At 36.9% G+C, this 25,647-nt stretch overlaps 1 protein-coding gene across 24 annotated transcripts in view; it reads right to left on the bottom strand.

Moving 5' to 3' along the window:
• DLG2 (discs large MAGUK scaffold protein 2) overlaps positions 1-25,647 on the bottom strand; it is a 1,033,591-nt gene that overhangs the window by 282,979 nt on the left and 724,965 nt on the right. For 23 of the 24 annotated variants that reach the window (XM_042793331.1, XM_042793310.1, XM_042793308.1 and 20 more), the window contains 3 exons: positions 21,377-21,513; positions 10,340-10,484; positions 7,258-7,399 (listed from right to left, as the gene is read on the bottom strand). In XM_042793331.1, coding sequence (XP_042649265.1) covers positions 7,258-7,399; positions 10,340-10,484; positions 21,377-21,513 — 424 coding nt within the window. Of the gene's footprint in view, positions 1-1,417; positions 1,469-7,257; positions 7,400-10,339; positions 10,485-21,376; positions 21,514-25,647 lie in introns of those variants that run through there. The other variant, XM_042793330.1, reaches the window with a different exon arrangement.

The following is a 25,647-nucleotide window of genomic DNA, read 5'->3' as shown; positions in this document are numbered from 1 at the left end:
CATTCCCACGGAAAAAATAACAGAAAATACAGCTAACTCATTTTAGCAAATATAGACCTTTAAAACATTAAAAATAGTTTGTCAACGGATGATCTAAGTCAACTCAATAAAGATCCCAAAAGAACAGTTTTCAGGACTCATTCCTAAAATCCGAATTTCCTTCTTCCTATTGTTGTGCTTCATAAAACCATTGTCAGAAAACTGTTCCTGACAGTTTTATTACATACAAACCATAAAATTAGTTGTAGTGGTTTAATACTGAAAAATCAAATCTGTGTATCAATGAAGATTTAAAGGTGTTTCCATCAAACATCCTCAATTCAACTATCAAGTTTATATAAGTAAACAAGAAACAGTTGAGGAATGCTACTTTCAACACTGGAAAAATATCCCAAGACTTCAACTTAATGGTTCTACTTTTTCTCCCTTCCAATCCCCAGCACCTCCTCCTCGTCCAGAAAATGTTATTTTGCAAAGATGCATGTAAAAAAAAATCAAACATGCTTTTCACAGTAAAACAGATAACTCAGCCTTTTCATCCATGAATCTTTAATATCTAGCCAGAGTTAAATGTTAAAGTGAATTTTTTATCAGCTGAAGCACAGAAGTTTGATGTTACCAGTTTCTGAAGTTAAAAATGAAGTAAAAACTGAAGATGGTAGTTCTTTACTTTTATGGATCTTTTGCTGATGTTGTTCGTTAAAGACAGAAGGAAATAACATCTAAAAGCTACAGAATTTTTAGCCTACAATTTCAGTATTTCTGGAAATAGGAAGGCAGACATCTGCTAAAGAATAAATTGTAACCTCTCCCTGCACTTCATTAGTAATGAATGATTCACAAAAAGTCTAAAACAAAAAATCATTTTTCTTCTTCCTACTATCATAGAAAATTTGGTTGGAATGCATCTCTGTAGGTCATCTCATCCAATCTTGTGCTTGCAGCAGGATTGTTGACAACACTAGATCAGATCAGCCACGATATAATCTAGCCAACACTTACAAATCTCAAAGGGTGGATATTTCACAACACTTCTAAGCAACCTACTCCAGCACTACTCCACCCACCTGGTGTCTTTTTTTAATTCTCAAACTGAAATCAGAACATCCAAAGCCAACAGTTGTGGCCATTGGTCCTTCTCTACTGAGAAGGTTTCATCATCTTTGCTACTGAGTACTTAATAGGGTCCTCTTAGATTGCCCCTTAGCTCTTCTTCACAACATTAAACAAGCCCCAGTTCCCCCAACATCTCTCTAACCCCCATGTGATTTAGGACTCTGAGAATCTGTTGGAACCTCTGTTTTTTTCACAACCCTCCTGAAGTCAAAGAACGGGAATTGGTCACAGTCTTACAGAAAATAATTTATCTTTTTCTGCTGGCCATGCTTCTCCTAATATAGCCTAATATGCTGATTACCTGACTGGCAATGAGAGTGCACTCCTGGGTCCATGTTCAGCCTGGCATCTGCGGTCACCTTCAGGTCATTTTCCATGAAGCTGCAATTCAGATCTTTGTTTCATGGCCCATACAAGTGTATGCAGGTGTTCCACCTGAGGTGCAGACTTCCTACTGAACTTTAAGAGGTTTCTCCTGGACAAGTCTTCGAGTATATGAAGATCCCTCTGCAATATAGCTCTGCCACTTGTCATGTTAACCACTCCCCCTTAATTTATTATCCCCTGCAAAAATTGCTGAGGGTGCATTCTGTGTCATGATCTAGGTCATTGATGAAGATATTCGCTGATGCCCAAGGTATCCTGAGTTACTCTGCTCATCACTGACCACCTGACAGATGTCAAGTGATGATCATTACCCTTTGAGCTTACTGGTTCAGTCAGTTCCCAACCCAGTCTCCTTTAGTCCACTCTTCCACAGCTTTCAAATGAGAGTGCTGTGGATGACTCTGTCAAAAGCCTTACCAAAGTCTGCCATTGCATGGAAATTAGCATAGCCATGCTGCGAGAAGGCTAATGAGCAAGGTGATAGCATGTAATCTAGGAGATACCCAAAAGGCTATCCAGGAGTTTTCCAAATGTTTTCAAATCATATCTTCTTTCCAGCTATGGATTAGTTGTACGTGTTTATCCAACACTCCCTCATGTTTGGATGAGAGGCTGCTGGAGGAGTTTTAAAGGGTGCTCCCTGTGTTACAGCTTCTGCTGCCCACAGAAGAGGTGTGAGAAATACCTTTGCAGCCACTCCCCAGGGAAAGCAGAGGAGAAGAAGAATCACCATGTTCCCCACAGCAGAGCCCAGATGCACATCTGTGGGAGTTACGGCATGGGTCAGGTATGCCTTTGGAGTCAGCTGTGTTTTCACCCAGTAAAGAGGCATTCCTTCTCAAGGCAGCACCTATGCTGTGGCCCTGGTTGATATAGGGCAGCCACTGCTCTCCTCTCATCCATGCAGCTATTCCTTTCATCAAGAAAAGCAACCAGGCTGGACAAGCACACAGTTTGCTTTTGGTAAACCTATTCTGACTATTCCAATTACCTGCTGGTCCCTTAAATGCCTGGCAAAGATGATGTTGAGTACTTTAGTCTTTTGAATACTTCTGTCATTACTTTGTCTTCCCCACATTCATCAGTTTTTCCCTTCATCAAATTTTACCTTCATTTTTGAAACTAGCACACCTGCAGATTCAATTTTTGTTTTCCTTTGTGTCTCTTGTAAGTCTTAGCTCAAATCAATCAGCTTTCTGATTTTGTCACTAAGCAGTCATGAAATGCTTGTCTGCATCTTGCATTTTAGGTCATCAGAAAGCTCTTTGCTCAGCCAAGAAGGCCTTCTGCCGAATCCCTCTCCTTCCTGCTCAACACTATGGTTCATTTCTGAGTTCTCAATAAGTTTCATTTAGAAATCATCCATCTTTCATGGACCCTAAGTTTCTGTGGCAGCATCCCAAGAGATTTTGCTTAGCTATTCTCCAAAAAGGCTGAAGTCTGCTCTTCTGAAGTCTACAGTCATAACTTGCTGACTATCTTTCCAGACTTCCTTTGAATCATGAACTGAACCAACTCACAGTGACTCTGATCCCAGATATTATTACCACCTTTGTCACTAGTTCCTCCCTTTTCATAAGCAGCAGGTCAAGTAGAGAATCATTCCTGATTCTCCCCTCTGGCAGCATTAGGAAACAGTCAGAAATACAATCAAGGAATCTCCTGCATTTCCTGAACAACAGTTTAATCTTACTAGAAACAAAACAAAGACTTTCCTGCAGACTGATGATGATTGATTGTATTGAAAGAGTTATTTGGCATATAGCTTTTATCCTCTCTTGATCCCACATTCTACTAACCTGAAGTTGTGTTATTTTATTTAAATTTTAAAAGGTGACAATTTTTAGAAAAAATATGAGAAGGCAAAACTTCCATCCTGAGTGATTTTAAAATAAATCCACCAAAACAAAAAGTAAATTATGACCATCACTTATAGCACTTTGGATCAATAATATTCAAAACTTACAAAAGCTCAGTAATTACAAGACAACATCCCATTGTCATGGTGTCCCTGCCCATGGCAGGGGAGGTTGGAACTAGATGATCTTTAATGTCTCTTTCAACCTAAATAATTCTGTGATTCTACGATTCTATGATCCAGCTTCATTAAAACTCCATTGGCTGAAGATGATTTAATACTTTTTTATCCTTTGTGCTTGGATTAAGCTATTTTCTTCCCATAGTTTTAGTAAGTAAAAGTTGCAATGAATTTTTTTCAGATGAGGTTCAATATCAGACCAAAAAATGCAAGTTTTTATCAGCAGAAACACTTCTTTTTGTTAAGCAAAATGCAAGTTTTTAGGGAAAAAAACTTTAGAACTGGAACAAAAAATGAAAAACAAAATAGAGAAGCCAGAGAAAGTTGGCAAATTGAGTTGGATGTTCAACCATCTAAGCTATAGCAATAGATTCATTATGGCAAGTAAGTTAAAAGAAAGCTTGTCATCAGCCTCACTCAATTACAAAGAATTACGAAATTGCAAAAGCCTCTTATAGTGGAGAAGTTACTGTTCCAAATATTTTTAGCTGGCACAAATGAAAATCTGCCAGAAGTATTGCCATATTATGACTGCACAGTTAATAAATTTCCTATGTGATCACCATATAAATTAGCCCTGAAAACCTATTATAGCAAGAACCAGGTAGTTTTAATGGATAGCACTGCAGTAGTTGGCAATCATCTTAATTACAAAAACTTATCTGAGGAAACCTAATTATAAATGCTGCAATCAAAGGATCTATAGGTTTCACTAAAATTATCAATATGATAATTAACTTTCCAAAAGTCTTTCTAAATTGCTCTTTCTTTTAAGTCTTTCTAAATTGGTCAGCAACAAAGACTTTCCAATTATCTTCTTATTTTAATGGAAGACTCAGCAAACCCAATGGCATTGCACAGGAAGAGTGCATTCACTGTGAGATTAACTGTGGCTTTTGTAATAGTCCCACTTGAATCAATAGGCAATAATTAGCTACATGGACATTTTAAAAACAACAAAAAAAAAAAAGGCTCAGCATCATTCAAGTATTAAATGGTTCAGTTTTGAAGGTCAGAGCTTCTTAGTCATTGCAGTCAGAGGAGAAATCTGGTCTCTGGCTCCTGTTTGGGTGCCCCAGAGAGTGCTCTATGATATATGTTCAGTGAGGAGATGCAATGGCAAGAAGTTCCATTTCTCTTATGACTATTAATCTTATTTCTGTGGTTTTGTATCCTGGGTATCAGTGTAGCATATAAGCTACTATCACTAATATAATTATAGTCTCCTCCATAATAGTCTCCTCCTTTTCAATTAGGCAAAGTAAATACTCGTTTCGAACTACACGATTTTCATTTGATTTTCTCTGTTGACTTCAGAGTCTGCTCCTATTACACGACTCCTTCATTTCTGCCAGTGCCACAGGCCTTCCACAGGTCATGCTTGCAGTGTCAGCCTCTCCTGTCAACAGTGTCAATGCCACAAAGGCTTTGGATATCAGTCCTTCATTAGACAACACACTAATCTGAAAATCCAGATAGGAAGGAAAACACAGAAGAGGAGTATTTCACAGAATATACACGGCTTCTCTAGGCATTCATTTTTTTCCCCAAATAATACAAAATGGACGTTGGTGTGAATACCTCAGTCAAGAACAAGACTGTGTCAGCATTTGGTTTTATTATCAGGAGATAAAACAGAAATATTAACTTGTTTAAAAACAAACTAAAAATATCAGGATAGGAAAACATCTTAAAAAATCAAAAGGACATACTAATTGATTTCAGCGTACGTTCTACAGGATTCTTTGAGCAAGTATGCTTTCTACTGGATATCTACTGAACTAATAGGCTAGGACTGTCATTGCCTTAGACTATTTTTTTTCTTTTTTTTCCCCCCTTTCTTTTAGTAAAAGTAATTAGAAAGTTAAAATCAGCTACATGGAACACAAAGAAACACACGACTGTCTAAAGATACTTCTTCATTACCTTACCGGTCTTCTAACTTTTCAAATGGTCTTCTAATTCTCAGGGCACCTTTTCTCCTTTTTTAGGATTACTTCCTTCACTTTCTGTGACTTCTTGGTCTCCTTAGTTATTATATACTTTTATGGTTGCATTTTTTTGCTGGTTTTACATTTTGCCAACTCTTTCTCAGTAATAATGGTGCTAACATCTCATTACAGAAGGAGAGAATTCAGCACTACAACGTTATTGACAAAGCCTTCATCATTGTAAGCCATATACTACTATATTGGTTTTCTTCATATACATAAGCATTTCAGAAATTATGAGGTCAGTACTAGCCTAGGTAAAGCCTTGATGCACAATTTAATGTAATCCATATTTTAACTAGTAATTAAAAAATGTAACTTCTTGGAGCTCTTTGGAGAAAATTCATCCTAATTGAATGTCTCGTAAGTTGAAGGAAAGGAATGTCAGCTTTGCATCTTCAACCGAAACAAAGGAGAAGTTCTTCTAGCCAAGACAAGGAAGCAAGGTGTGGTTTACATACATTTAAGTCCTGATTAAACACTGTATCATGATTTAGTTACCCTGAATCTGTCTGATCCAACAAGTTAAGCAGCTTCAGATAGCAATCATATGCAACAAGAAAAATGAAAGGCAAATTAGTAAATTATGAAGCTGATGAATACATAAGTGGATGAGATTCTTTGACTTGAGATACACAATAGGTCAGGTTAGATGATTGTAACAGCCTCCTCCTAGCTTTAAACTCAGCGAATTTATAAATGCTGAAGCACAGAAAAAAAAAAATATTCTCATTTTCTGTGACGCTAGGCATTGTAATGAGGGCTCATTTTACAAAAGTAACAACTGCTGTCTTCTAAGTGAATGGTAGTGCTCTTCAAACAAAATAAATACACACAGTCTCATCAGTGACATTCAGTGCTTATATTACACAAGGTGTAAAAGAATCCTCCCAGAATTTTCCTATGTGTCTTTTCTACTGGGAAATCAACTACATAGATACAATTCTGCTTCCATACTTCCATAATACTAGTCACAATTCTTTTGGCATTATTAAAAAAAAAAATGTTTAGAAGCAATTTCCAGGGTAATTTTGCTGATAATCACATCAAAGAACCCATTTAATAAAGGTATCAAGTGCCACTGCATAAACAGTTTCCCTTTAACCTCTATGCTTTCACAGAAAAATGTTTCATATTATGATTGCTCTAATAATTAAGAAACTTTTTTCAGTTTTTCTGATACATTTATTCACAGACAGTTTATAATTTTTTTTTTTTCTTTTCCCACAATGTTTTCTCTCCATAACATTTATCTTCCAATGTCCGTACCCAGAGCAATTACAGGCTATTTTAGCCCCGCTTTCACTAAACTGTAAGATCATTAAACAAGCTGGAACCTTTCAGAGTGTACTGTCATAGACAGGTACAAACACACATACAGACCCTCCACCCATACATGCAGTGAGCCAGATGAGAGTCACTGATCCTGAAATCTCCTAGTTGTATTAAGAAGAAAATTCACTCAGTGCCAGCATTGCTCTAGTGCAGCCGTGTTGTTTAGGAACTAGTGCACGATTGTACCCAGACAACATGGTCCACAGATCAGCTTTCCTTTGTGTGATCTTTCTCTTGATTGTCTTCATACCTGCAACAGTTTCAATTCATTTTCCCTTGAACACAGGTGAAAAAGACTTTATGTTGTATTCTATTTGAGGTGCACTGCACACTTTACCTATGTGCTTGGAAAGTGTCATGAATGGTAACAAATAAAGAGAAGTATCTGACCTGGTGTAGTCATCCTCCACAAGCATGTGCTTTGGAATGGGTGAGTATCTTCCCGGTGAGATAGGGGCCAGGGATGCCTTGTACTCTAAAGTGCCATTGTTTCCAGAGGAGAGTATATGATTTTCCATTGGTGGAGAATACGCTGATGGTAAGAATAAGCATATGTAGTTAGCCACTTTCATGTTTGATTAGATGTCACAAGAGTATAATTTTTTAGTTAAGTACCAAAAATGTGCTCATTGCTGTAAATAACATCAAAACAGACAGTCCTTGACTGAAAGAGCCTAAAATGTAACAAGAAAGAATGAACAGCTGGCATTTTCCTGGAAGGTCAATAATAATAATAACTGTAATAATAATGATGATAATGCTGCCTCATTGGAAGGGATTGAGTCTTTAGAGGGAACCAGAAAAAGAAAAGATAGTCTGGAAGACAGGAAACATTTTCTTCAGTAAGGACTGACTTGAAGAAGGAAGTGTAAATAGGAGAGAATGAGATTCAAAACACACTCCTCTTTTTGGTTCCAGTATAGAGGAATGGGAGTAATATAGTAAGAGCTCAATGCAGGATAAACGCAGGAATTTTATGTATGGCGAAGATTTAAATCTGTGTTCTACACAAAGGTACCAAAACTCCCAATACAATTGAATTTCAGTACCAACATAGCTAGTATTTAGATCACACTAAATATGTATATTTAAAATAGAAAGTGGATACAAACATTTTACATATTAATGATTAATAATGAAAACTACAGGACTGTGCTGTCTGTTCCTATATTGAGTCAATGTGTTTTGTTGGTTTTGTTGCTTGTTTGTTACTGCAGATATTTATGACTGGAGAGATGCAATAATAATTGTATTAATTCTGTAGTTAATATAATTAGAAAAGGAAATGATAAATAAGAAAAGTAATGATACATGACTCTGGAATGAACTATGATTAATTTTCTCATGAGAACACGACAGCTAAACTTTATAGTATTATTTTCAGTCTTTCTTTCACATTCTGAGATACAGAATGTTTCAAAGCAAAATATCTCTACCGGGAAAGGCCATTACCCATTCTGAAATACTCTGAACCTGTAGATATAGTGAAATGTTCCCTGAGGATAGATGAATCTGTATGCACCAACAGCCTGGGATGGGCCACTGCAAATCTTTTCAACCTTTACTCTCCCTCTGGAATTACTTCTGTCTTCTCATATGCTTCTGATCTATAATCTGACATAATAAAACATACTGGTTGAGAACTCCCAAATTATTATTTTGGAAAGTATTATAAAGCAGGAGATTGGACACGAACATTAGCGTTTTTACTTGCGCTTCACTAAGATTTGATCAGGCTGCTACTGAACAACATGACTGCCATCTGTTGTAACATTTGCTAACTAAATAGGTATCCTCAGCACAGTTGAGTATACCACCTGATGTGCATGTTACAAAAGCTTCCCTTCTATTTTTTATGAAGTGGTCTGAATAAGGAGGATTATGGATATTTAGCTTTTCCCTCAACTTTCTCAACACTATGCAAAAGTGCAGAAAAATTTAAAACTGTACCACTTACTGGGAAAATCTGCCTTTCCCAGCCTTTGGTTGACCTCCAGTGCCCCTAGGATTATTGGCAGGAGATCAAGATAGGCATGGATCAGTTGGTGAAGCTCATCAAAAATTAAACTGCCATCCAGTTGTTAGATGGTGCAGCTGGTCCCTGTTAGTAGTTGAACCCAAGGCAGACAGTTTTTAATGAACAACTAAATGAAGAAAGGGAGTTTCAATAATGAACTGTTTAGACTAACGAGCACCAGTGGTATAGAGAGCTGCAACCAAAATGTTAAGATTGCTGTGAATGAAAAGGGAATGCCTGGGTATGGACACCAGGAGGTCTGGCAGGAGGGGTGTAAGAATGGCATGTATTGATAGCACCTAGATTCATCAGTAAGTCATCAAAACTCAACATAACTACATGTAACTTGTCAGGACAGCCTACACCCAAACTAAAACAAAGACTCAAGCCATTAAGAGATGATGGCAGGAGATAAAAACTAGATTGGAGCCTAGAACACTCAGGTAAGGAGACAAAAGAGATGTGCGTAAATCCTGAAGACGTGTAGGTGGGACAGATGGGAGAAACAGAAGATTCTAATTGCTGTCATCTCCTTAATGGCACAAAAAGCACATCAGCAAGGACTTTGTCAACATAAATGAAGGTATATTGATATGAAAAGGATTCCACAGCCATACACCCTCGTACTTGGTCACCTCAGGGAATCCCTGTGAAACAGTTCCATGCATGTCTTTCTACATGAAGGCTGGGCATGAGCCTAGATGATTTTGAGTGCATGGATAGGACAGACTGATTGAAATCAGTTTGTTTTAAAATTAAATCCGTTCTTATGAGACCCTTCACTGAGCTTTACTATACTGTTTCAACAACTTTTCCTACAACAGAGTGTACACTGAATGTAAGGACAAGACCTTAGTGCTCAGTGGAAAAATAGCAGATGAACATATATAAAGCTAATGGACAGAGTAAGAATAAAGCGAAGTGGAACAACAATTTAGGAAGTGGATCTACATAGAATATAGGGAAATTTTTGTAAGTAGAGCAGTGATTTTTAAGTTCCAAGCAAATAGTTTATTCAAATATAATATATATTTGCCTGAGGTTTTTCACTAAGTTTGTACAAGACAGTTTGCTGCTTGTTTTTATTTTTCAGTGGGCAGAGGATTCCAGTCTACAAATCTAGTCATATTTCAAAATATATTTGCATATACTTATTACTGTAATTGTGACAAGACTTACAGTTCATTCTGAACACCCAGACAATGGCTAATTGTACTCAGCACAGCAATATATAAGCTACATTGTTACTTTTGCTGCAAAAATACTTTAACAGAATTACATTATTTGTAATATTTCATGATTGTAGCATACTTAAGTGGCAATAAACATTTCATTTTTGTAGCCTTATAAGCTGTTTCATAAGCTTTAATGGGGTACTTTGGACAAGCTATGAAAAAAACACAGTCATCTGACAAACTGGTACCTCCTACAAAATGAGTTGCAGAAGTCACTTACAGTGAGTAATATCTGGTGGGCCATATGGATCAGTCATGTAAATGGTGGTGGGCTTTCCAACTTTCAGATACACTACATCTGATGTGTTCTTCAGTATCGCTACTGCCTCTTCATGGGTAACTTCTTCTAAACTGTAATTATTTACCTTAAAGGAGAAATCAGACAGGTGAGTTGGAATGCAGAAATAGACACAAAAAAATGACACAGCCTTGCAGTTATCATAATGTTGGGAAAATGCTGTAGACAAAAAGCACTGAAGATTACAGAAGCGGTATTGCAGCAAGGTAGAAAATACAGTTTTATTTGCACATGTATATCCAAAGACTGAGGTAGCAGTATTGGTAATATCACTGAATCATAATGGGTTGAGGTGGCACTTGGCCTTGTCAGTAGAAAAGCCCTTTGTGATATTCTGATACCAGTTTCATCATTAAGATAAAACAATATTTAATAATAATTTAATAACTTAACACCACATAATTTACAGGAACTGCCTATGTTATTTGACCTATCAAGATGAATTGTCCAAATGCACCTCTTAACATTCATGGCTGGGACCTCAGGAATACTTAAGACCACCAAAACTTTCCATCCCTGCTATGACACTGACCACTGAGATAATAAGAGGTACAAAGGGGTATACAGGGTAAGGGGCTGCCTGTGAGGTGTGGGAAATTAAAAAGGGCAGTACTGGATGGGAGAAAAGGGATTTTCAGTGTGAAAGTTTGTCAGTTTTCAACTCCCTGCTCCTCACAGGACTACCTAAAACCATATGACTAAGAGCATCATCCAGACACTCTTTGAACTCTAACAGGCTTGGTGCCGTGACCACGTCCCATGTTCTAGTGACCTACATTCATGGTGAACGTTGTATGTGAAACACTTTATTGTGATTGAAAGTGCCATCCTCCAACTTCTACAGCTACTGCAAGGATTCATTGTAAAGATTATGCACAACAGAAGACAAAGTAGCTCCTCAACTATAACTATAACATAGTACATCTGTAAATCACAGAAAAAAATACATACTTTCTAGGGAATTTAGTATCAGCAAATTATCAGAGGCCTGGCTGTGACAATAAGCTACTGCCAAAGGGTTTGGTCACTGGAAAGAAATCCAGCTATTATGAATCACTGGAGGACTCTTCATACCCAGATGATTTCATCAACACCAAGAGAGAATGATTGCTATTAGACAGTATTGCTAAGTGTAAGGATTCTCTTTAAACTTTGTTCCTTGTACAATTCTCAGACTTGGTTTTAAGGTTAATTGAAAGAGGCAATGACAGGCATGTTATGACAATTTGACATGAAGAGCAATGATACAACCTAACATTCAGAAGAGAGTTGCTGACACTGTATGTTGTGTTTTGACAGGTCTTCTATTTAAATAAAAATCTGATACCTATCTTCTATAAATTTCTCTTGTTTTCCTAGTTATAAACAGAAGTAACATACATATGCACTTTTAATAAATAAATGTCTTTTAAATTACTAGACTGATAACATGATGAAGTGACTGAAATTAAGCCTTTCTTGTTTATGTATTTCAAAACTTCCAAATACTGAAGATTCACACTTTTGGAAGTATGACTGCACAGTTATCTTTCACCTTTTCTCCTTCCCACGCTGTCCGTACATTGAATCTATCTTGTTGTGTTTCATCCTAACTGCAAGCTTTTTGAAGTAAAGAAAATTTCACATAATAACCTCCCACTATACTGCTGCTGTAAATAAATGTTCTTAGTCAAAAAAAAAGGACACAAAATGAAATATCATAGCACTGTCTGGATTTTGACTTTTGGTCTTTTAGGAGTGTATAAAAGCAGTTAAGACACAAATTGACTTCTTGTAATTTTTTTCCAAAGTGTTTTTTCCTGGAAATCTAGCTGATAAAAATCATAGTTAGGACTATTGTACATCCATCACAACACACTTGGAAATCACAATTGTGAGATAAACAATCGGTTTCGAAACAGAAATTATGGTATAATATGTATAAAGCTTATATTTACTATGACAGGTCCTACTTCTTATTTCCCTGACAATAACTTTACAGGACAGTTATTTTACCAACGCTGTGTACAAGTTGTACAAATCTTGAAGTTAAGATATGAATTAAAGACCAAGTGATTCTAATCTAAGAATTAATGTCTGAGCAGTTATGCATTATGTTTATCTTTATATACTTTAAGATCCTAGAGATCTTTGCAAAGTTTATATACAATGATTACTTTTTGTCTCATTTCTAGTATAAATAAGCTTAAGTTTGCAAAATATTGTGGGAAACTGAAATATATAGAGCTGGAACTTGGTAGAACTTGAAAGAAGGTAACGCATGAGTGGAATCAAGATAAAAAGGAGAACTTCAGAGAAAAGACAGTGGAAGAACATTAGAGAAGGTCCCTTCAAACTAAACTGAGTTCAGCTATAAAAAGTATTCCAGCAACATATACCAAAATTACTATTAAAATTCATCCCAAATATATAGAAAAATAGAGGTTTCTCATCTCTAGGAAGAACACTCCTAGAAAGGAAGTTCGCTACTAATTAATTTTGTCATGGGCTGCTCACTTCTCAGTGAATGATGAAATAAAGACAGACTCAATGTACAACAGGAGCAAATAAATAAATAAACAGACACGTTGATTCACTCATTAAGACAAAGATTCTCAGGGGTGCCATAGGGTGTCTCTTAAATGAGAGCTCTTTGAGAAGGAGAAAAAATTACGTTATTTAGTCACTGACATCAATTTAGGATTACAGTATACAAAACACTATGTATTTCCCAGTTTCCTTCAAAAGGTAGTCCTTGGTTTGGAGCTACAATTCCTGTTAATACTAATATGTGCATGTATCTTTATGACTTTCTGATAATAAAACATTGATTACAAATAAAGAAATCTGTATTTATTCTGATATACAGAAAGTAAAACCTGAATAGATTGAAGAATTATATTGTTCAGCTCCCTAGATATTATTACAAGATGACTGTAGTATGTAATTTTTTTCATAAGGAAATCTCTGGATATCATTCTTCAAAACATTGTGCCAGAGATGGTGACTCTTAGGAAATATGACACTGTAGTTGTTTTTTATGGTAAGATTGATAGAGAGAGGAGAATCTCTCAGAATCTCCAAGAGAGACTATTTCTTAAGCTTTTTCTTGTTTCCATAAAAGATGCATATTTTAACAAAATTTCAAGTAATAAATCTGGCTTTTTCAGTGGTTGTGGACAGTTGATGCATCATACCAAAGCTTTACTTCCTGCTGTTGCAATGACCTTAGTGGAGTAAATAGTTTGAAAAAAAATAGAGTTGAGGTAAAAAAGATAAAGAGTGGGAGATGTGCATAAAATAATAAAAATGTATATGGCATACAACCCTTTGAGATGCTGAAACTTTTGTGCAGAAGGGCTGACATCAATGCTGAGGGGGTAGAACGGTTACTGAGTGCCAACTTTCTGGCTCTAAGAAGCCAAGTTAGGTAGTAATGAATTAAGGGGGAAAGAAAACCTAAAGCACATGCTAAAAAAAATTTATCTAAGTGGTTAGTTTAGTTACAAGAGTTGGATGCTTAAGCCACAAAATGATGTGACAGGAGCCAAAGGAGAGGAGTAAGAAGGAAAACAGGTATGGAGCAAGTGGGGATTTTCTAATGGGAGTGTTCCATATACAGAAAATTCAGAAATGCAAACAGCACCTGAAGTAAAAAAGAAATCAGGAAAGCTGTTTCTTTAAATAGAAAGTATGTGATACAAAGACATACTAATATTACAGGAAAAGAATAAGAGGAAGAAATAATATAGTAATAGAGAAAGAAATTAAAGATACAAGTCCAATCAAAGAAGCTATTTGAGTGATGGGGGAAATCAGTAAGAAACGTTGCCAAAGAGCTATAAAAAGGCTGGGCTGTTTTGTTTTGTTTTGTTTTGTTTTGTTTTTTTTTTTCCTAAATAGCATAATCAAGGCAATGAAGTGTAAACCTAAGCAGGAATTATTGTATTTGGAAGTCTTCCTAGATTCATATTGGAAAACAAAGGCACTGAGAAGGAGCTAGAGTGAAAAGCTTAGAATTCCCAAAATGACTGTACAAGCGCTCTAAAGAATAACTTCATTCACAACAGCATAAGCTGATAAGAGAGTAAGAGCTCTGGAGGTGTCAGTCTGTTCTATTTAATTTTCTCTTTTTAAAGGGAATTCTTTCCTTTCCTCTATTGATTTAGGGTAAGAGATATTTGATTCACTCAGTGAATGAAACAAAGAGTTGATCTTTACCTTGCCAGTGGTAATGTTTGCTTTTCTGCAATATTCTACTTTTCATTCAGAAAGTGGATTTTCCGGAGTGAATCCTGAGTGAACATTTGCTGGTAAAAACCTGCCATGTGCCAGCTGTAAATCTAGAATGCTGATGGCCTTTTTAAAAATTCACCATGATTTAAAAGGCTGCAAAAAGCGAAAGGTTTTTCAGTGCTGAAGACCAGTCATTGTCCTAATGATGTAAATCTGTTTGGATTATTTAACTACTTATTAATTACTTATTAACTATTTATAATCCCATGGACTCCTGAGATAGTTTTACAAGTGCTGGACTCTGAATAAACTGGATATCGTCAGATGACACAGTCTGTTAATCCCTCTGAAATTAACTTGCTTAGATTATTAATAGTTATGGGTTAAGTGTCCTAAACCGGATCTTCTCTTTGCAGAGAAATATTGCAAATATGAGGGTGAGCAGTGGGCTTCAGACTTCAAGCAGTGTATTGCATACACAGTGCAAGTGGCACTGTACTATACTGGACCATCATTTTTCAATCCCAGTTCACACTGATTTTGGTAAATAAGAAAATGTTTTCAGGGCTAATGAAGTAGCATGAGGATGATACAACTGTGAAGGAACAACCGGATGAGAGTATCACTAGAAGGAATAAATTGGGAAGCTAATTGCTAGGGTAAAATCCAAAGACTGATCACAACAAATCTATGTCTGAATGCCTGATAAAGCATTGCAAGGCCAGAGAAAATGACTGTGTAAATCCGGCTCAGACCCCAGCGCTGCATTAGGGGATGCAGCCAGCAAACCCCCTGAGTTGGTTCAGTACCAGTTCACTTTCTACTTCAGAGTGTATTTTTTCCAGCGTGTTTGCTTTGTGCTAGTCAGCCAGCACAACCTACAGATCAGGTACTATCTGTTCACATTGTTTTCTTCTATTACATCTAACTGGGTAATGCTTGTACTCCATCAACTGACATTGCAGAGTAACTCTGGACCTGTGGGAATACCTACCTGAGCAAAGAATGTGTGCACTAGGAGTGATTCCCCAGTAACAGAGGGTCTGGATGATATGACATCCATACTATCTTTTAAGGGGGTTAGTTTCCATTACATCTAGTCCGCTGACTAAAATACCTGTTCATAGCTGCAATGCAATGCTAATTAGGAATGTTCCTGGACCACATTTTCTGCTGCAGTTTCATTTAAAAAAATCCAATTTGTTTTCTAAAAGACCATCCCACAAGACAGGCCAAAATCACTTTAAAATAGCATTTCTTATCAGAACCAAGTGCTAATCTAGCTGCATCTTATACGATATGTTCTGATTACTTTAATGCAAACATGATCCTGCATCCATATGCAACCTGAATGAAACAGATACTACAAGCAGAGGATCCTGTAAGGAACATACCAACAGTTGTACAGTCACAACACCACCACAGGCCTATGAAACAACCAAACAATAACATGCTTTTTTCAGCACAGAAAAGCCTAAATTTAGGAAAAGGAAAGTGCCTCTTGTTTCTTCCTTCTGTTTTCAGCATGAAAATAGAATCAAATGAAATTCTCTTAGTACATGGGAATTTTCCTAAAAGCATATATAACTCCAGAAAGTCTGATCTCTCTGACTACATAGGCCAAGAAGCAACAGTATATGGCCCAAAGATACAAGGGTATTTTTGTGTAGGAGACAAAGTTTTGAAAAGATAACACTCATAAGAGATACATATTTGTTTAAATTTTCTTTAGAGCCTAATGTTTTTAGAGTTTTTCCTGAAGAATACCTTCCTTCTAGCTACTAGTGTTGTTTTGTACTAGTAAAACCACACAGTTTTATACTGATTTCTCATTTATCCATTCTGTAGATAAACTCTTCCAAAGTGAGATGATGGTATCAGATAAAAGAACATAATTATTACGTGAAAGGTAATAACCTAAAACACTTTTCAGCTCTACCTGATCATAGAATCACAGAATCATTGAATACCAGGTTAGAAGGGACATCAAGGATCATCTGGTTCAACCTTTCTGGTAAAAGCACGGTCTAGACAAGGTGGACAATCTTAAAAGTGTCCAGAGATGTAGAGTCCATCACTTCCCTGGGAAGATTATTCCAGTGGCTCATTGTGAAAAATTTTCCTCTTGTGTGCAATTGGGATTCATTCTCCCTTGTCTCTTCTATGCACCTCCTTGCAAAAAGGGAGTCTCCATCTTCTTTGTAGCCACCCTTTAAATACTAGAACACAGTGATAAGGTCTCCCCTAAGCCTTCTCTTCTCAAGACTGAACAAACCCAGTTCTCTCAGCCTCTTCTCACCTGCCAGGCTTCCCAGTCCCTTGATCATCTTTGTGACCCTCCCCTGGGCCCTCTCCAGCCCATCCACAGCGGGGACCAAAACTGAACACAGTATTCCAGGTGTGGCCTGACAAACACTGAGTAGAGTGGGACAATGACTTCTTTATCTTTGCTGGTGGTGCCCTTGTTGATGCAGCCCAGCACTCTGTTGGCTTGCTTTGCCACAGCAGCACACTGCTCACTTACATTGAGCTTCTTGTCCCCCAGGATGCCCAGGTCCATTTCCACAGAGCTGCTCCTCAGCGAGGCAGATCCCAGCCTGTGCTGCACTCCTGGATTATGTTTTCCCAGGGACAAGACCTTACACTTGTCCTTGTTGAACTTCCTAAAGTTCTTGTTATTCCACTCTTCAAGCCTAGCCAGGTCTTCCTGCAGGGTTGCTCTCCCAAAGGGTCCAATTCCCCACTCAGTTTGGTATCTTCAGCAAAATTCATCAGGGTACACTTGATCCAATCATCCAGTCACTTATGAAGATCCTAAACAGTGTTGGGCACAATATCAGTCCCTGGGGGACCCCGCTTGTGACAGGTTGCCAGTTTGAAAATGAGCTATTTACTAGCACCCCCTGGGTACAGCCTGGCATCCAGATCCCCACTCACCACACAGACCACTTGTCTAGACCCTAATATCATCATTAACAATGACCTGGAAGAGGTGAGGAATGCGCTCTCATAAATTTGCAGATGACACTTCACTGTGAGTGCCAGTCTGTATACTCAAGGGCAGGGCTGCTATCCTGGATAGGCTGGAGGAAGGGGCTGACAAGAACTTTATGATGTTCAACAGAGAGAAACTAAGTCCTGGCCCTGATACAGGCTAACGTCCTTCAGTAGCACAGGCTGGGCACTGACAGCCTGGTAGCAGCTCTATGGAAAAGTGCCTGGGGCTCCCGGTGGACAGACAGATGGGCATGACCCAGTTGTGTGTCCTGGCGGCAAAGAGGTCAACAGCATCCTGGGCTGTATGAGCAGGAGCAGAGCCAGGAGATCCAGGGAAAGATTATTCCCCAATAGTTGCCACTGATCAGACTGTAGCTAGATACTGTGTTCATTGTTGGTCCCACCACTATAGGAAAAACAACAAAATGGAGCAAGTTGAGAGGGGTGCTACCAGGATGGTTGGGGTTGAAGCACTGTTCTGGCAAGGAGAAGCTGGGGGAAGCTGGGCTTTTTCAGCCTGAAGAAGGGGTGTCTCTGGGGTCAACTAACAGCAGACTGCCAGTGCTTACAGGAAGGTCATCAAGACAGAGCTGAGCTTTTCAGAGTGGCATGTGGTAACAGGATAAGAGACCAGGTATATGTTGAAACAAGACAGCGTCAAACAGGTTATACAGAAAAGTATTTTCTGTATGAGGACAGTCAAGTAGTAGAACAGGTTTCCCAGAGAGGCTGTGCAAGTTCCATCCTTGGAGATTTTCAAGATTTAATTGGACAAATTCCTGAGCAACCTAGTCTGGCCCTACAGCTGACCCTGAATTATCATGTTGGCCTGTGATGCTCTGTATGTGATCTCCCTTTGCTCCTTTCCAGTGCAAAGAGACACTCAGACACCCACTGCAGTTGTATTCTCACCACAGGCATTACCACCAGCAGCAGTAGGCATTACCATAGGCATTACCACCAGAATACAGTAAATGAGTATTTTCCTCCTAGCTGTAAGTCTTCAGAGCAGAGCTCTGGTCTGTTCCTTTCACAAATACCTAGAAGCATTCTTATGCTTCCTCCAGTAACTTTCCTAACGGGCATCTCAGGATTATCCTATGATGGAGCATTTTCCTGTGCAAGTGCTCAGGATAATAAGCCTGAAGTGCAGGCTCAGTGCCACAGAAACAAAACTGCATAACATGTCCTTGGATAGATTTAATAATAATCACAATGATCAGTATTTACATAATATACCTTCTGAATGCTTAATACACTATTAGCAATCTGCATTTAATAACAGTGGGGTCATCAAGTTGTAAAAGGATCAGATGGCACCTAACTGTTTTACATTTCAATATTAGTTTTGATTTTGCAGCATTTCTTTTATTACATATTAATTTTTAATGCATTTGATTTGCATGTCCTTTGGGATCCGAAAGCATCTCACATAAACTTATCAGAACACAGAGACAAAAATGAAACAAGCCCCCCCAGCAGCTACTGAGAATTCCAGAAGGATGACAAATTCTGGTAAATTTTACAGACAAATGGTGGAAAAAATAAAGATCAAGAAAGAATGAACTACTAAGAAGAAAAAAAAAAGGAAGTGTTCAAAAAGTGTTCATATATATAATCAATAAGGAATCAGTGAAGCAGAAGTAGGACTGTATAGACGACATGGGTAATATTGTGTTGATACACTGGCAAAAGAAAGTAATTAATTCTTTCACTCACTTTTCACAAAGAAACATTAAATTAATGCCATGAACTGACAGATGCTTCACAAAGGAGAAGAGAAAAAATATTGAAGCCACACAAGTTATAATGAAATCCGGGTGCCTTGTTCGAGAGAATCAGAAAACATGACTGTAATCTGCATGAATTTTAGAAATAGATTTTGATCTTGCAAATTTATCTCCAAAAACATAATGGTTTAGGTATACAAAGAGTAAAATTACTAGGATTTTCTTATGAAACAGGGAAAAGCTTGGTCTGGAAGTACATAACTAGTGGAGAGAAATACTGTGATTGATTTTTTTTTTTTTTTCTCATTTTACATGCAGTGAAAAGGAGATGACAGTAAGTAAAGAACTGGTCCAGACTGAAAGGAAAGGCGTGTAAAGACATCAGACACACTGAGAATGACCTCTGCTCATTTTCAGAAGGCAGATTCAGGAATATAAACTTGTCACAATGAAGAAACACCTAAATCTAACTGCAATGAATCACTGGTTCAAGACTAAGAAGAGATACTTAATAGACAAATCCTGTAAAAATCTGGAAAGAATGCATTTATACATAATGTTATATAAAAAAATTATTTTTCTGTTCACATTCATGCTGCTTAAATTATACTGTACATGGTGAATGTGAGGGGTTTGCATCTGTTTTGCTTGGTTTGTTTTTTTTTTTTTTAATATATTATTTATTACCTTGAATGAGGTGGAAGAAATTAAGAGTAAAGTAATAGACATCTACAGATGACCAAAATCTGTGAGGAATTGTCATCAGGAAAAAAAAAAAAAAACAAACCAGCTGAACACAGATTTGCTACAAGGTGCAAAATAACAAAGTAAGGTGCAAGTTTGGCAAATACAGATATATATTTCTACAGAAAAATGACTCAAAACTTTATTATACATCAGTGACTCGAACATAGCTGTGCTGAGAACCCACAAAGAAGAAATGCCAAAAAAAAATGTAAGTTCTAGTTTCATTTTGCTTTGATTTTAGTAACACCATTTGATCCTTAAGGTTGTTTTATCTATTCACATGGGTCAAAGAGTCACCAACCCAGCAACCAAGTGCCTTTCCAGTTCTGTTTAGTACCCTGTATAAAATGAATGGTCATCTTCACATGTAACTAGAACACAATGTCCTTAGACAAATAAAGAAAATCTCAATTAGGCACAGTTTTGCAGGCAGCAAGAAAAGGTCACAGCAATTTTTTCCTGTTTTGATATCACATCACAAAACAGTGTACTACCATACATTTTTTTCATGGCACTCATTCAAAAAATAATTCTCTACCTGCTGAAATCTATGCAAATGTATTGACATGAATACAATTTGATGTAGATTAATTTCTGCTGATTCACCAGGGTCAGGATTTCCCCCCTCAACAAAGAATTAAACAAACTCTGAGTGGGAAGGAATTATCTAAAAGGAACAGTGTACTGTCATTGCAAATATCAGGAAGAATTTCCTGAAGTGAGATCCATCAGAAAAATAAGTACACTTCCTCAAGTAAAAAGATAGGAAACAGACTTTTTTTTAACATCTATAGAGAACATATACATAATGCATTCTTACGTGTACTGAAATGCAGACAACAGTCCACTGACAGTGACTGCTCATGAGAGTTTAGTGGCATGTTTTCAAATCTTTCCATTTTCTTAAAACCATCAGTAGAATCAGTACTGCTGTAATGATCAGTTTGTCTAAAATCTTCTTTTAAAGTTTTCTGGTGCATTTTGACTTGTTCATGATGTGCATGTTTATTCTCTTCTCATTTAAAGGTTGTCAGAGAAACATAATCCATTGCCTTCTCTTTGTAAAATGTTGGTTTTCCAGAGCAATGATTTTTTAACTGCAGTCTCAGAAACATATATAAAGAATGGGAAAAAATGAAGATGACAGAAATACAACGTGTAATTATTATAGTTGTAATGGTTACCGCCAGTAAGATGTATGGTGAATGAAAGTTCTTATATTAAACAATTTTCAGCCAAATAACATATGATTTAGATTTGTCATACTTACCATGAGCAGTCTATCTCCAACCTGCAACCTCCCATCTTTTTGTGCAGCTCCTCCATCAATAATCTTGGTGACATAAATGCTGTTGTCCCCAGGGATGTGTTGGTTTCCAACCCCTCCTGCAATACTGAATCCCAGACCTGGAGAAGATACAGGAAACTAAATATTAGCAATACAATATATAACATTAAAGAGGAGTGCAAGAGCAGCATATATTTAATCCACTGTACAATTACAGTATTTTTTACAGTAATACAATTAACATAAGAGATATTTGTGGGGTCAATGCTCTTTCACTTTCCATAGAAGGTTAGGAACAGAAATAAATTAGGGAAATTCTTTGTCATGTACAATTATAGGAAGGCAGAGACAAAAACAACTGAACCAGTGATGCTTCTATATCCATGGATTGTCCTTGCCAGGGGCCAGTGCAGCCTAAGTCAAGAAGTTATGGCACAACCTGACATGACTATCAATAAAACTCTGAAACTTGGGAGTTCATTTTGTTAAATATTGGTATAAAATACTTCATCGCTCAGAACAAAATTAGAGGTATTCTTATTATCCACAAATTTGAAAAATACTTGGAGAGATATATGGCAGATTTTGCAAGTTTCTGTAGTACCACAGTGAAAGATAAATGGTGTAGATATTTGAATTTAAATCTGTTTCATGTATTTTCCTAGGACACAAATACCTCTGGCTATAGATGCATAAAATAAGAAAGTAATAGTCCTTCGTACGTATATAACTTCTGTTCACTAATCTGTGAAACTCCTAGATAAACACTCAAAGAGCCAAACTTTGGAACGATGTCAATAATACATGCCAATGTGATTCAGCAAAAGGAAGGCAAAATAAATGGATGTTGGGGGAAGAAAAAAAAAGACAGTTTTATACTCTTCCTACTTTTCCTGTCCTCTGACACATTACATAAACAGGAAAATGACTGCTTTCATTTATAATAACATTTTTATCTCTCAATCTGAGAAAAGACAGAAACTACTGTGCTTTATTTCTATAAAAATATCCTTCATACAGTTAATTTTTCATAGATCATATAGCTAATGGGAACTTCCAGCTGAACAAATAAGCTATTACTGACAATAACCTGCTTAGATTATTGCTTCAACCAGGCATTTCTTTTTAGTTGTACAGGAAAAAAAGTTATATCCATTTAGAGAATAATCACTAGTTTTATCTATGAAATCTATGCTGTTCAGTCATTCTTAAAACAAACATGTTAGTAATAGCTGCAGCCTGAGCAGTAAAACACAACAGTAAAAAATGATTTGCCTGGAATTTGGCATTTTATCGCAAACTCACCAGCCTAAATATTTAGTCAATAAAACTTAAGGGAGGATATATTTAATACACACAGGTTTTTTTAGCAGTTGTATGAGTACAGAGATAAGGGGCTTTGAATTAATTAAATACTTTTGATTTTTTTCCTCACATTATTTTAATTTGATCCTTATTTTAGCCTAAAAAAGATGTGAGGTCAGATAACATAATGGACTACTTAATGGATAGTGCCAAAACAGTAAATTGCAAAAAGAAACCTTTGAATCTATATTTCAAATTTAAATACTACTTAATTAATTGACTATTAACAATACATGTGAAGCTAATTCAGAAGTATAGGATAATTAAAATAAAGCTTTATTGAATTTCCAGCTACAGCTGGTGATCACTGTTACTATTTATGTGCTACTGCCAAGAGAACTACAAGGATAAAAGGTCATGATCTCTTGAGCATGGAAGAATTTGTTCATTACCCTGGGACTACTAAAAAAGAAACAAAAAGATATTATAAGAAAATATCAGGAATGGAAATTTTCTTTAAAACATTAGTTGTGGACAAGTAACAATGATTGAATAGCATTCCTCATTGACATTATATGAATTATAATCCTTTTGACCCAAAAAACATCTGCATATTCTACTACCAGTAAAGATCTGAGAATATTCCAGAATGATGATGAGAGTGGGTAGGAGAGACAACTGAGGAAAAGAGAGGCTTTCCACGTTTTTCCTATTGATAACTACTTAGTTTCATTGCGTAATCATGCTTGATTTCTTTAAAAGATTTCTTCTTAGGAAGAATGGGGAATGGAACAATGGCCCATTTAATTTTACTTAAATGACTTTTACTAATTGCTAGGGCACTATGAAAGTATACTACAGTAAAACTTTTGGGTGGGATTCATATGGCCAGATGACATCAGACAACTATGCTAATCATTTATGTTACCTTTATAATCAATGAAAATTCATTAAAGGCTTTTAAAGCATGATTCAACTCATCTCAAAGAGACATTTGAAAGAGATGAGATGAATCACACTCTTGGTTTCTGAAAGGCTGGGGGCTAGATGTGGGATGAGGTGGGTGGGAAGATCAGTGCTATAAGAGTTCACAACCTCAGTAAAGAGTCATTATGACTGAAAGCTTCTGTTTTAAGACCTCAGAAAGATTTGTGCCTCCCCGGTGTGAGTCCCTCTTGTTGCTAGCTACATCAGGTTAGTCTCATATCAGATTCTTACTCTATTTTAAAAACAGAGAATCATTCAAACATTTTGGAACACAGGGAGCAAGATATGCTTTCTAAACTTACTCCTTTTCATTGCTCCATTGAATTTTAAAAAATCAAAATAAAATAGCATATTTAATTGCAGAACCTTTTTATTATTGACTCCTGTGGTTAGCAGAACATTGCCATCAGAACATAGAAGATCAGGAGTTGGTTTGAGCAATGTCCTCCCTCTTACTTCCTATTTTGCTAATGTACAATCTGCTTCATACACACCACCACCTCAGCTTGGACAGACTGATCAATTTCCTCAACACAGGAATTAGATGGAGGATAGATTTAGAATGGAGATAAAGAAGAATTCTTTTATGATGAGGGTGGTGAGACACTGGAACTGGTTTCCCAGAGAACTTGTGGCGGCCTCATCATTGGAAATGTTCAAGGTCAGGCTGGATGGGGCTTTGAGAAACCTGGTCTAGCGGAAGACAGAGTTGGACTAGATGACCTTTAAAGGTCCCTTCCAATCCAAACCATTCTATGATTCTTCAGTTCTATGAAGAAGAGAAGACTACTGCAAGAGGAAAAAGGAAAGAGAGCTGGATTTAATACTGGTGTACATCCAAGTCAAACTCAGCTTTGTTCAAAACCACTGAAGAAAACAGGCACATACAAGATTGGATCAATGTGTAAATTAGGGAAGATTAATCAAGACCTATTTCCTTCCCTTTCCACTCAATAGGTGTTTGTAAAATTCATCTGCCTTTGAGTTCCACAAATGCTGATCACTGATCCTGTGGATAATAACATGTGTAATAGCAGAACAAGACAGGAGACATTGCTGTTGGCACAAAGAGGAAGAGGGACAGGGGAAGAGCTATTCCATCAAAACTGGAAACTCCAGAAAAAATGGTGATATTAACAATACTCAAGGATATCATTCATACATTTTCCCTGGATTATCAGTAAACAAAACATTAAAATATCTGAAAGGGTAATGAAGCCATAAAGAAAAAATATTTGCAGCCAAAACAATTCAAAAGCCTCCCAAGTCTTAAATAGGTATTTCAGAAAAAGGTAACCAGTGACTATTTACATATATTCTGCATTATTTGCTGCACCAGATACACATTTTAAATGCATCATTATATTAGTAAAAATGGATGTTCTAGCTACTTTTCTTGTAAAAAGTAGGTATGGAGGCTCCCCCTATGATTAGTGCAGCATCAGGTGCCCCTATGTGATAATAATAAAATCACCGTTTAAGACATAGGGGATGAATCACACTGTGGGCATATCACTCTCCAGTAACCAAAGAGGGAGCCTAAAAGATCAACTGCAACTAGATAATGTCAGCTTTCCAACAAAAAGTGAATTTAAATGAATCTCTTACTCATAACCCAAATGGGATGTTTCATTTTGCTACTATCTACACAGAGAACCCAAGTTTATTTTAAGCCAGGAAACAGAATGAAGATTTTAGAGGGTAAATCCAACTTGAGTTTCACAGTCCTAGCTGGGAATCTCCAAATAATGGTGAAGGCAAAGAAAGTAGCATGTAAGTCATAACATTAAAATGTAATTAAGAAGCGTGTGATTTGCAGGTAGTTAGCCAAAACAGCATGCTCTAGAAACATAAAATACATGATTCCTAATTGCTGGATTCCTGGATTTACCACAGTATGCCTTACTGCCTACAAAGTGACCTGCTGACCATAGAGCATCTTGATGAAAGCCACAAAATAC

This window comes from Tyto alba, unplaced genomic scaffold (genome assembly GCF_018691265.1).
Source record: "Tyto alba isolate M040663 unplaced genomic scaffold, T.alba_DEE_v4.0 Super-Scaffold_2, whole genome shotgun sequence".
Taxonomy (NCBI): Eukaryota; Metazoa; Chordata; class Aves; order Strigiformes; family Tytonidae; genus Tyto; species Tyto alba.
Note: the sequence above shows the minus strand (reverse complement) of the source record. Positions and strands in the feature narration are given on the sequence as shown.